This window comes from Alosa pseudoharengus, unplaced genomic scaffold, assembly GCF_046254945.1.
Source record: "Alosa pseudoharengus isolate Yale_2024_CS ecotype anadromous, Long Island Sound unplaced genomic scaffold, YU_APseudo_1.1 YU_APseudo_1.1_scf_24, whole genome shotgun sequence".
NCBI classification, from domain to species: Eukaryota; Metazoa; Chordata; class Actinopteri; order Clupeiformes; family Clupeidae; genus Alosa; species Alosa pseudoharengus.
Genome location: NW_027468689.1, coordinates 4,301,153 through 4,313,652, shown reverse-complemented (window position 1 = coordinate 4,313,652; position 12,500 = coordinate 4,301,153). Strand labels below are relative to the sequence as shown.

At 43.1% G+C, this 12,500-nt stretch overlaps 1 protein-coding gene across 1 annotated transcript in view; it reads right to left on the bottom strand.

Moving 5' to 3' along the window:
- Nucleotides 1–6,110: 6,110 nt before the first annotated feature.
- The window catches only part of prkx (protein kinase X-linked), a 37,604-nt gene continuing 31,214 nt past the window's right edge, over nucleotides 6,111–12,500 (bottom strand). The window contains exons 7-8 of the mRNA XM_076302868.1: nucleotides 10,222–10,299; nucleotides 6,111–8,218 (exon numbers count right to left, since the gene is read on the bottom strand). Of these exons, the coding sequence (XP_076158983.1) occupies nucleotides 8,093–8,218; nucleotides 10,222–10,299 (204 nt within the window). The 3' untranslated portion in view covers nucleotides 6,111–8,092. The remainder of the gene's footprint in view (nucleotides 8,219–10,221; nucleotides 10,300–12,500) is intronic.

Sequence of the window (12,500 nt, the reverse complement as noted above, 5' to 3'; positions counted from 1 at the left end):
AGTGTTGGGAGTAATGCGTTACAAAAGTAATGTAATTACTGTAATATATTGCTGTTTGCGGTAACGTGGTAATGTAAGGCATTACAAAAAAAAATTTGGGTAATATTTACTCGGTACAAACTTCAGTAACGCGCGTTACAATGCAGTTTAACCCAAAATTAAGCGCTTGTTTTGTTTTGATACATATTCGCAAATACCACGCGAGAACAGAGGAGAAGAAATCTGCGCAAAAAAGTAACGTTATCTCCTGATACTGGTTGAATATGACTGTGGCTGCAGCAGACTCGCAGGCGGACTCTATTTGCGGGAATACACCGAAGCCTACGCTCATTATTTTCAGCTTGTCAGAGACAAGGCTATGAAGGACATAATAGTTAATAGCGAAGATCTCTCAACTCGCGAAATAGCACAAGTAAATTAATGAAACATCTAAAGTAGTGCCACGCTAATCTTTTTGATTCCTGATAAAACACAAACTATGCTTTTGTGCTGTGAACTTGAATTGAAGAGAATAAAGGGATAGAAATGCAGAAAAAGATTGTGTAGCCTGGCAGTGCCACCGCTCCCACCACGCGCATCACGCACTTTGCGTTGGGCACCAAAGGACCCAAATGTAACCAATGAATAGTAGCATTACTGTAAACTGCGTTTCACTCTTCATCAATAACGTTTACAATGTCAAAATGCACTAACACGATGTTACATGCAAGTTTGATACCTTTTGGGTTCTCTCAATCACCACGTAGTACTAGAATTGGTGGGTCTTCAATCATTCGTTTTCCAAGCATTTAGGCTACATGAAGCACATGATATGCTGAGTCGACTGAAACGCATTCCATTCAGATACTGTAGCTAGGTGGATACCAGGCTCATAAAACGAAATGTGAAGCAACATGTCATTGCATACTTCCATTTCCAAAGAAATGTGCATATTATTGTTAATATTGTGCTATCAATGTAACTCAAACAAATAAGGCTTGTAAACAAGAGCTGGCAAAAGGGCATTATGACAACGTAAAGATCAATGCTCTTAAAGTGACAGTGCACCATTTATAAGTAAAACAGCATTTCTTCAGAAATTAATGTTTAAAAATACACAGTAATGGTCTGTAAATAATAGGCCTTTTATTTTACTTTAGGTGTTTGAGTTATCATTTAAATGTCACTCACTCAAAGCCACTCACTTAGGGCACCGAAATGGCCAGCAGGCCACCATCTTGACATGTCTTTATTAAAGGAACCGTATGTAAAAAATGTATTTCAATTAATCATAAAATTGCCCTGATATGTCACTAGACATTAAGAAAGTAGTGTAGTACCCGTTTTGGCCACAAAAGCTTTACAATATAGTAGGCTCTCTATTGATTTTAATGAGTAGGCCTAGGCCTTAAAGTTACAGTATTTCTATCACAATTTACCAGACTTTGACCTTTTGTCGGTTTTTAACAAAATTCTGACTATGATTGTTCCTTGTATTGCATTATGAGCACTGCGCCTATTGCATTCTACTGTTGCCTTAAGCCTAGCTCAGTCATTATGCTATACCACATCTCCCTCCCTTGGAAGAGCAAGCTGCATTGAGCGTAATAAACTGCATTTAGAATGGCAAATCCATATTTCTAGATATTTTGGTGAAAGTAACTTAAAAGTAATGCAATAGTAGTGTAATGCCTTACAATTCAGAGACAGTAATATTATAATGTAACAAATTACTTTGAAATGACAGTAATAAGTAATGCATAGTACATTACGATTTTGAAGTAACTTGCCCAACACTGGTCGTTAATGGCTACACCCCTTGAGGTCGTTAATGGCTACACCCCTTGAGGTCGTTATGGCAACACCCCTTGGTGCGTTGCTCAATAAAAGAGACACGCAAGATAAGAATTTTTGTGTATGTATTTGTGTGTCTGTGTGTGCTGAAACAGTTGAGCCAGTAGCCAGGTTCAGCTTTGGGTGTGTGTGTGTGTGAGGGGGAAATAAGTGCTTTGTAAACCTAAATAAAGCCTATTAGATGAGAAAGGTCTGGATCAAATTAAGTCACAATCATTGGCTTGTGACGCAAGTGGTAACTGTGTGCAATTCAGCAGTGAAAAGTGAGTGTGTGTGTGTCCTTAGAACGGCTGTGATGTTGGAATCTCTCTGCAGAATGACAGAAGACTTAAGTGTAATACCTTTGTAAAGCTCTAAGACTCACACAACCACACCCAACAACCCCCACTATACACACACACCCACACACATTAACACACCCACACATATTAACACACACACACACCCCCACGTGGGTCTTTCATTACAACTGTTAACCTCTGACACCCACGTGGGTCTGTCATTAAGACTATTAGTTCCATACACACACACACACACACACACACACACACACACACACACACACACACACACACACACTCAAACACATTCATGCATAAACTTGTATTTAGGACTCTGAACCTTTTTTAAATGGAGTTCAATAAAAAGGCTGTGTGTGTGTGTGTGTGTGTGTGTGTGTGTGTGTGTGTGTGTGTGTGTGTGTGTGTGTGTGTGTGTGTGTGTGTGTGTGTGTGTGTGTGTGTGTGTGTGTGTGAGTGATTGTATAAGTGTGTGTATAAGTGTGTGTGTGTATAAGTGTGTGTCTGGCTGCAGGATAAGGTGGAGCGGCCCAATGACAGGGCATGTACCCAACTCAACAGCTCAACATGAAAAACACTCATCACACACACACACACACACAGTCCTCTTAAGCCCCGACTTCCACAGTCTTCAGATGACCTGTTGTACAGTTACAAACACACACACACACACACACACACACACACACACACACACCAGTGCCGGTTCAGACCTCCATGGGGCCCTAAGCAAAGCCCTGCTAAGGGGCCCTCCTACCTGAACTCTGAGGGCCAAAATGTAACCATTTTTTTATAGTATCATCTGACACCTCAGTGCTCCCAATACAATCATCCCACCCCATTTTGGATGTCTACGGAAGTGGTTTTCCCCATAAATGCCCAGTTTCAGGGTCTGGGCTGTTTGCTTTTGATGCTTGCTGTACACATACCCTTACAAAAAATAACTGCAGTTTTTTCAAAGTATGGTTCAGTTACAGTATACTACAGTAGAGTGCAGCCTAGTATTTTCATGTCCAAAATACTGCATTCCCTGCATAAGAACTGTAAATACTGCAGTTTGTACTCAGAAATATGCAGTTTGACATTTGAAGTATAATGCAGTTATTTTTTTGTAAGGATCTGGTTGTGCTAGTAGCCTACTGGCTGACTGTTCTTCACCTGTGTGTCTGTAGTTACTTGCCAAAGAAATAGACTACTGGCTCCCCTGATTCCCTTCAATATTTGTTCAAACGTAGACTATTTTAACAATCATTGTAATACTTCATATAGGCTTAGTTGCAGCACAGTGAATAAAGGTAATACATTAGGCTACTTTCCATTTTGCATACGTTCAGTTGCAACCGAAAGCTTGACTGAAATATTGTAAAATCACTTCTTTTAAAAATGTATGGGAAGAGTGAAATCACCGACGGGTCTTTCCATGTTTCTGCTGAAAAACGGCTAGTTTCATCCAGAGCTGCACATTATTATGAACGTACTTTGTGAAGTACTGTGACTGGGAAAGGCTGGCAAGCAAGCCGCAGACAGATCAGGGGATTCACTTCCCTGTTAGGTAGGCCTAGGCTAGGCCAGCAACACGCACTGGAGAGATGCATGTTGACATCAAATCATGGAACGAACACAAGTTTACCCAACTGCTGTTCCCGCTGTTCATTCGCGTGAAGTTTCTTCCGTTTTTCATGCCCTGAATGGTAATTTGGTTTCATCATCTTAATGTATGAGACACTGTCGCTATATATGTATGTCTGTCTGTCACTAGCTTGACTCCAGGGGAGACGGGGGAGGGGGCCTTCATTAACTTGCGGGGCCCTACGCAACTTGCGTAGTGTACGTATAGGGAGAACTGGCCCTGCACACACACACACACACACACACACACACACACACACAAACACACCACAGAGCTCACAAGCATCTGGTCTTGCTGATATGCTTCATCCAGCTCACTTACAAAAGCAAAACACCAGCACAATACACACACACACACACTACCTTTTCTGAAAGCCCTGTTCATTCTTGCTGTCTCTCTTGCTGTCTCTCTCACACACAAATACACACAGATGTCACAGACTGGGAATGTGGGCTTCACATGTAGACTGAAGACATGTGTGTGTGTGTGTGTGTGTGTGTGTGTGTGTGTGTGTGCTCTCACTGTGCCCTCACTAGTGTGTGTGTGTGTGTGTGTGTTTGTGGGGGGTGTGCTCTCTGTGACACAGAGCTGTGTGTGTGTGTGTGTGAGGGAGTGCTCTCTGTGACACAGAGCTGTGTGTGTGTGTGTGTGTGTGTGTGTGTGTGTGTGTGTGTGTGTGAGGGAGTGATCTCCACAGCCTTCAGATTCCACACGAGCCCCTGGGAGCCATCAGCAGTCTGTACACACTCTTTCCCCTGCTTACAAACTCTGCTCGGAGGACCTGTTACTGAGGTACTCACACACACACACACACACACACACACACACCTGTACACACTCTTTCCCCTGCTTACACACTGCTCAGAGGACCTGTTGCTGAGGTACTCTCTCTCACACACACACACACACACACCTGTACACACTATTTCCCCTGCTTACAAACTCTGCTTGGAGGACCTGACACTGGAGTCTGGTAGAGATAACACACACACAGACACACAAACACAGACACAGAAACAATTACTTCATTCACTCAGTGAGTCTGGTAGAGAGACGATAAAACACACACACACACACACGTTTGGGACAGACAAGGTCAGCAGTCATCTGTCTGTGTGTACTCATGTCACTCAGAGTGAGTCAAGCACCATATGTCTGAAAGAGAGAGAGAGAGAGACAGAGAGAGAGATCAGAGAGACAAAGAGAGAGAGAGAGAGAGATAGAGATCAGAGAGACAAAGAGAGAGAGAGACAGAGAGAGAGATCAGAGAGACAAAGAGAGAGAGAGAGAGAGAGATAGAGAAAATAATGAAAGAGAGAGGGGGGTGTATGAATCATGTGTTTTGGCTGCCATACAGGGGGACTCCATAAATGTTTAGTTTGGAGGTAAATATTTGCTGCTGAGATTTCAACAAGGACAAGAAGCTACATATGATCTGGAGTTAGGAAATCACACCCACACGGCCACAAACAATACACCATATGACTGCCTGTCAGACACACTCCCATAACACACTAATCACACACACACACATTTAATACACCATCATACACACACACACACATTTAACACACCATACTGCCCATCATACACACACACACATTTAATACACCATACTGCCCATCATACACACACACACATTTAATACACTATACTGCCCATCATACGCACACACACATATAATACACCATACTGCCCATCATACACACACACACCACATATAATACACCATACTGCCCATCATACACACACACCACCTATAATACACCATACTGCCCATCATACACACACACACCACATACACCATACTGCCCCATCATACACACACACACACACATATAATACACCATACTGCCCATCATACACACACACACACTTAATACACCATACTGCCCATCATACCGACCACACCATTCTACTGCCCCTTACTCACACATGCCAGTAAAAACTCATCCAAACGTACATGAGATTCTCAGTCTTATCCAGATCAAAGCTCACCTGCCATGATGTCTTTTAATTATTCTACTTTGTGTCTTTCATGTTGTTTAATTCTTCTGTTGTATGTACTTTACTTACCCTTTAAACTATTGCCCTTTTAGGCTTTATTCATATTTATTTTTTTGCTTTTGTTTATGTAAAGAACCCCCTTTTGTAAATGATCCGTGTATGAAATTTGCTATATAAATAAACTTGGCCTGCCCTACCTTACCAACGTGCGCACACACACACACACACACACACACACACACACACACACACACACACACATTCACTCAGACATACACAATCACCATACACCAAACGGCAATCTGAGTCACACAGAGAGAGAGTCTGAGCCAGGCGGTAGATGGATTTGACACAAAAGTGAATATTTAATAGTACCAGTACATGAGTGTGTGTATTTTCCAAAACAGCCCCATCCCAAACCAGCTCTGCCTTACTGGCAACTGGCAACACGCTACACCAGCTTGAAGAGAAGGCATTGAAATGAAATACGCCCAGTGGAAACAAGGCATGGAGTACAAAAGTTTGGTATGCTGGGTTCATCATGATATGGAGTCCATAGCACTTCGTCTTTGATTTGTTTTTTTTGTTTTTTTTTGCTGAAACATAAATAAAATACAATCTTTGCACAGAAGGCCAAGAGAGATAGGTTAAAAAAGCAATTTTGACCATAAAAAATATTCACTCAAAAAAGTGAAACATAATTAAAAAATAATTAACACAAACAAACAAACAAACAAGAGACAATCTCATAAACAAACAATGCTGGGTGTGGGAAAGTACTACACAGACGGCCTAACGGAAGACTGATGGGTTTGGCTGCATCCCATTGGCTGACAGGCCAAATGGGGCGGGACAGGCATGCTAATGCTCATTGGTTAGTCAGTTTGTTGCCATGTAATGGGTTGTCAATCAGTCTTATCCCCAGAGTGGCTTACATGAAATGACTGTCACTTGGTTCAAAAATCTGGCCCTCTCGATCAGAACTCTGGTCCTGGGAAACAGGCCGCATGGATGCGAAATGGACCTCTGGCCAATGGAAACAGACTTATGAGTTCTGAAACGAATCTTTGGGGTTTGGTGCGGATGTTTTAGTTCCATGATGTCATCGAGTCTGCTGTTGAACGCCGTCCACTGCACCTGTGAAGGATCCAAAGCCTCCCGGTCCAGCAGTCCAGAGACAAGGCTCTCTCTAGAGGGTTCTAGAAGCCTACGGACACTTCTAGAGGGGTGCAGAAGGATCTAGAAGGCCTCAGAAGGTTCTGGAAGGCTGCAGATAGTTCCGGAAAGCTCTCAGAAGGGCTCCAGGGGGTGTGAACAAGCTCAAGTGATTGAGAGTAGATCCTGTGTGGTTAAGCACCAAGAGACCTCCGTCAACCTGGCCGAGGAGGAGTGTGGAAGAACTGGGATCACACACACACACACACACACACACACACGCACGCACGCACGCACGCACGCACGCACGCACGCACACGCACACACACACACACACCCTGCTCCAGGAGGTAACAGCTCAGAGTGACACAGAGTCAAATACACACCAGAGGTAAACAAACAAACAAACAAACCAACAAACAAACCAACAAACAAACAAACAAGTAAACAAACAAGTAAACAAACAAGTAAACACTAACAGTAGCTCTATAATGAATGGATGAGAGGAGGGAGAGACTCTCTCTCTCTCTCTCTCTCACATACACTCACAAACACGGTGATCACACACTGTAAAACACACATCTTTCTCCAGCATGGATGCCATTCAGTTCACACACACACACACACTGTGTCAGTTATGTGAGCCCCAGGGGAAACATCTATCTCTCTCTCTCTCTCTCACACACACACACACACACACACGTACGACTGTGTCATCCATGTAGACCCCAGGCTATCTGTGCGAAACTGTTACCACGTCTCTGGTCAGCTTTGGGGTCAAACTGCCAGGGCTACCCCAGTGTGGTGGAACACCAGCACCAGGTGGTCCTTAGGAGGCCCCTGCGTAAAAGGTAGGCTACTTAAGGTCTCCCAAAGGCATCAGGTGTCCAGTAGAGTCTGTGTAAGATCTACCTTTGACCTACGACCTCTGAACTCCAGCAGAAAGACACGTCAGGTTAAGACTGACATAACGCATCGGTACCATCCAAGCCCAAACCAATGGGCGTGTTTTTAAGCTCTGTGATCGGAGCCTGGAGGACAACTGGACTGTTGGACTGGTCATCTTCACAGGACGACACAGATAGAGAGAGATAAAGAGGGAGGGATAGAGAAACAGAGAGAGAAAGAGAGGGAGAGAAAGTGAGAGTGGGGAGGAGAGTGATATGCCTCAGAAGTTCTTGAAGACCTCGAGGTCCTTCGGCGGAACCGGAGGTTCCTTCTTCCACTCATCCTCGGGGTAGACGTCAAAGTTGGACGTGTCGCCCTCATGAGACACCTTTGGGACAATGGGGGGCTGTGGAAGGCACAACAGACAGGAGTTATACACACACACACCCACAAAACACCACACCATTGATTCTGTTGATAAAGTAGACAGTATTTGAGAACTACAGCTTTTCTCTACCTACATGACATGCCATAAATCTGCAGTCAATAGCTCAGTCAACTATGCTGACCTGCCTGTTACATCTAATAGCCTACTGTACTGTATCAGAGATATACTCAAAAAGTCACTCAAACTGAACTGGTGCAAACTAACCACCAAATCTATTGAGAGCCACAGAATGTGGACTTAAAGCAACCCAATGCAGTTCTATCTATCTATAAAGCAAGAAGCGTCTGTGTGTCTGTGTGTTTGTGGCACGCATATCTCGCTGACCGTTTGTCAGACTGACCTAAGATTTCGTATGAGGCTCGCGCGTGGCACAAAGGTGTGCACTCTCGATTTGAAGATTTTTGAATGCATATTTCAAAATATGCTTATTTACGTAGGACGTTTATCGCTGCACTGCACTGTTTCCAAGGGGACCAGTTTCAGGGGAGCTCCACCCCATGGATCGTGTACTGACAGCTGTCACTTTGACGATAGTCAGTCACAATTTAAAAAACGGATTACTAGGGAACCGCTTGTGGTTTAAGATGCAAGATGATTATCATGTCTGACCTCAACAATAAAGACTCCCTGTATGCAGTTTGCTTGCATAAAATGATTACTTGCAACAACACGCCAACAAACACGGGTATGTATGTAGTGACCACTCAAAATAAAAGTATGTGCAATAAACTAATGCTTCGAATAGCCCAGGCAACTTTGGACTTGAGACTTTGACTAAACAAACGACAATTCCGACTGCAAGGTCCCAAATTGAAACGAGCGATAGGCTAATGCCACATAGCTAGACAACAAGTGGCAGACTGATGCTAAAGACTGTTTTTGAGTCACATCGTTGCAAATTTCAAACAATGATGCATCATTCCACAAAATGGTTTGTCTTCAGTATTAGGAAGTTATTCAGTAAGCTTAATACACATTTAGCCTGAACTCAAAACAGTTGTTAGGCTTATGTCATTCTGATCTGTAGAAATGTCACATGCAGCCATGCCTAAATGTATTACACTTTTAGAGGCCACATTAATTATAGGCTAATATATTATAATATTCAGTATTCATTATTGAATGCTTAGCTGGAATGATGTTTCCCTATCATCCTATTTTTAAAAGCATGTAATTGGGCTACGGGTTTTCTTCAGGAATGGCATGTTTGAATGGGCACTGCACTAGTTACTTTAAAATAAGAACAAAGTCTCTGACATTGTCAATACATGCCCAGAATAATAGATATTGCACTGTATAACGCTGTTGATCAGGAAGGATCAGGACCCATTTAGTTGGTTTTTAACTAACTGGGTATAGTGTAAGCGCTAAAAGGGGTTATATTGATGCCAAGGGGCACAACTATGGATTTTTCATTGTGTTATTTTTGGTGATACATGAGGCAACTTTTTGAGCAATGTTGCAGGGGAACAACATAACTGGTTCCATGTGTTCTGATGATTAGTTCTCTGGAACTAACTGATGATTTAAGTTCTCAAGAAACTTGACGTTAGTGTGAGAGGGGTTGGGGGTGGGGGGGTGTATTGTGTGTGTGTGTGAGCAACCTATATGTTACTCATCTTGCACTGTAACTTCTTCCTGAATCTCAACATTTCGAGTCTGGGCAAATTACTAAGTCAGCACCAGTCAGAGGCTACATTAATTGTTTTGCATATCACCAAAAGTAATGGTTTTACAAAAACATATTTGGCAGAATATTTAAACTACAAAAACACAACTGTAAAGTATTTTGATACAAAATATAAAGCCATTTTCTTCTACAAATTCCTAAATACTATTTTGTATTCGAAATACATACTTTGAATACATGTATCATAAATACTGTCCATCCCTGCATACACAAAAACATCCACACATGCACACACACACACACACACACACACACACACACACACACTCACTTTGAGTCTCCTCATAGGGACGGCATCCCAGTCGACAGGTTTGAACCAGCGGTGTTTCTTCACATCGTCTGCTCCATTCTGAAACACACGGCAAAGGGCAACGGTCAAGAGTCGTAACCCCGAAGAGTGGAAAAGCCCAGGGCCATATCACTCACTCACACACACACACACACACACACAAGCACGCATGCACGCACGCAGCGCACGCACACACACAATATTCTTCTGGTCGCCAGAGACCCTGTTGTGTCTGGTCATGGTGTATGAGGATGTATTGGGACAGAAAAAAATAAATTGTACACACACACACTCATTGTAAAGAAGCCTTTACTCAAGCAAAGGAGAGAGACACAGAGCAAGAGAGACAGAAGGAGAATGTTTCAGTGGAGACGACTGAAGTGGGATAATGTCACAGGACACTTGAGACTTGCAAACACACACACACAGACACACTGGAGGGCTGAAGTGGAATAACATAACAGAATACTTGAGACTTGCAAACACACACACACTAGAGGGCTGAAGTGGAATAACATAACCGAATACGTGAGACTTGCAAACATACACACACACTGTCCTGGAGTATCCTAGTGAGGAGACAGAAAAGCCAAACACAGCTGTAATGGACCCTTTCACAGTATGGGCTGTGCACACACACACACACACACACACGCACACACGCACACACACACACACACACACACACACGCACACACGCACACACACACACACACACACACACACACACACTTGGAGAGAGGATGTTGGTGCTGTCTATTCAGATTCTGTTGAGGTCTCCATGGTCATAAATTACTCTCAGAAACTCAGGACTTAAGCCAACAATGACATTGCCTCAACACACACACCTGCAAGTCTACGTGTGTGTTAATGCATGCGAGTGTGTGTGTGTGTGTGTGTGTGTGTGTGTGTGTGTGCGCGTGTTCATGTGAATAGGAAATAAATGTGCATGTAATTGTATGAGTGTGTGTTTCTGTGAATGTATGTGTGTCTGAGTGTAGGTATGGGAAAGGGAGATTATGTGTGTGTAAGTGTGTTTGTGTGTGTGTATGTGTGTGTGTATGTGTGTGTGTGTGTGTGTGTGTATGTGGTACTGTATGTGTGCACACGCAATTGTGTGTGAGTATGTGTGTGTGTGTGTGTGTGTGAGTGTGTGTGTGTGAGAGTGTGAGTGTTTGATGAGAGAGGGTTGTCTGGGCACAGTCTTTCTCTGTTTAACCCACGGTGATGATGTCACATCTGAGGAATGTGACACATTGGCCCAGATCTGACCCATTAATCACACACACACACACACGCATACGCACACACACTATTGGGTGTAATAAATGTCTGGAATGCAGCTGAACTTAGATATGGCTTCATGATAAAGACACCTTGAACACATCATATCGCACCTGAGAGAGATAAAAGTATCAGAAAGAGAGAGATAGATGAGGAAGAGATAGAGAGAGAGAGAGAGAGAGAGAGAGAGAGAGAGAGAGAGAGATAAATAGAGAGAGGGAGAAGAAGGAAAAGGAGCTGGGCAGATGGGGTAGTTGGGGTGAAGAGGTTGTTGGGGTGAGGGGGTAGTTGGGGTGAGGGGGTAGTTGGGGTGAGGGGTTGTTGGGGTGAGGAGGTAGTTGGGGTGAGGAGGTAGTTGGGGTGAGGGGTAGTTGGGGTGAGGGGTAGGGATGTTAATGAATAAATTATTATTTGTCATTAAGGAATTAGTCGAATTAAACTAAATGAATAATCGTTAAGTTCTCGCACATTTTTAGAACAGCACAAATTTTTGCGTGCAGAAGTTGAGAGTTAGGCCTACCTATCTATATACAGTCAATGAGTTACCTCAAAGATAACCTGTCTCCCCTGGATAAAAATCCCACAGATTGCTGATCAACGCAACAGGATTTCCGATGTTTGCTATCTATAAGTGTAGGCTATATGTGAAGGCCTACCTGCAAACTCCGTCCCATCTGAGCGAGTATTTTTAGCAGCCGGACTGACAGTAAACCGATTGCCACACGCCTCACCCCAGAACATGTAGATATGTTAATTTTTGAGAGTGGGAACACGTATATGAAGTCAAAATAGGGTCTTTAATATTGAGAGCTTGTAAAAAGATGTTCACATGTGTAATAAAGTTTTGCAGCTGTGCAAAAGGAGTTCTGCATGTGCAAAGAAATTTCGTACCTGTAGAAATATTTTGTGCATGCGTGAAAAAAATATGTACCTGTAGAAATATTATGTACTTGTGTGAAAGAAATGTGTATCTGTAG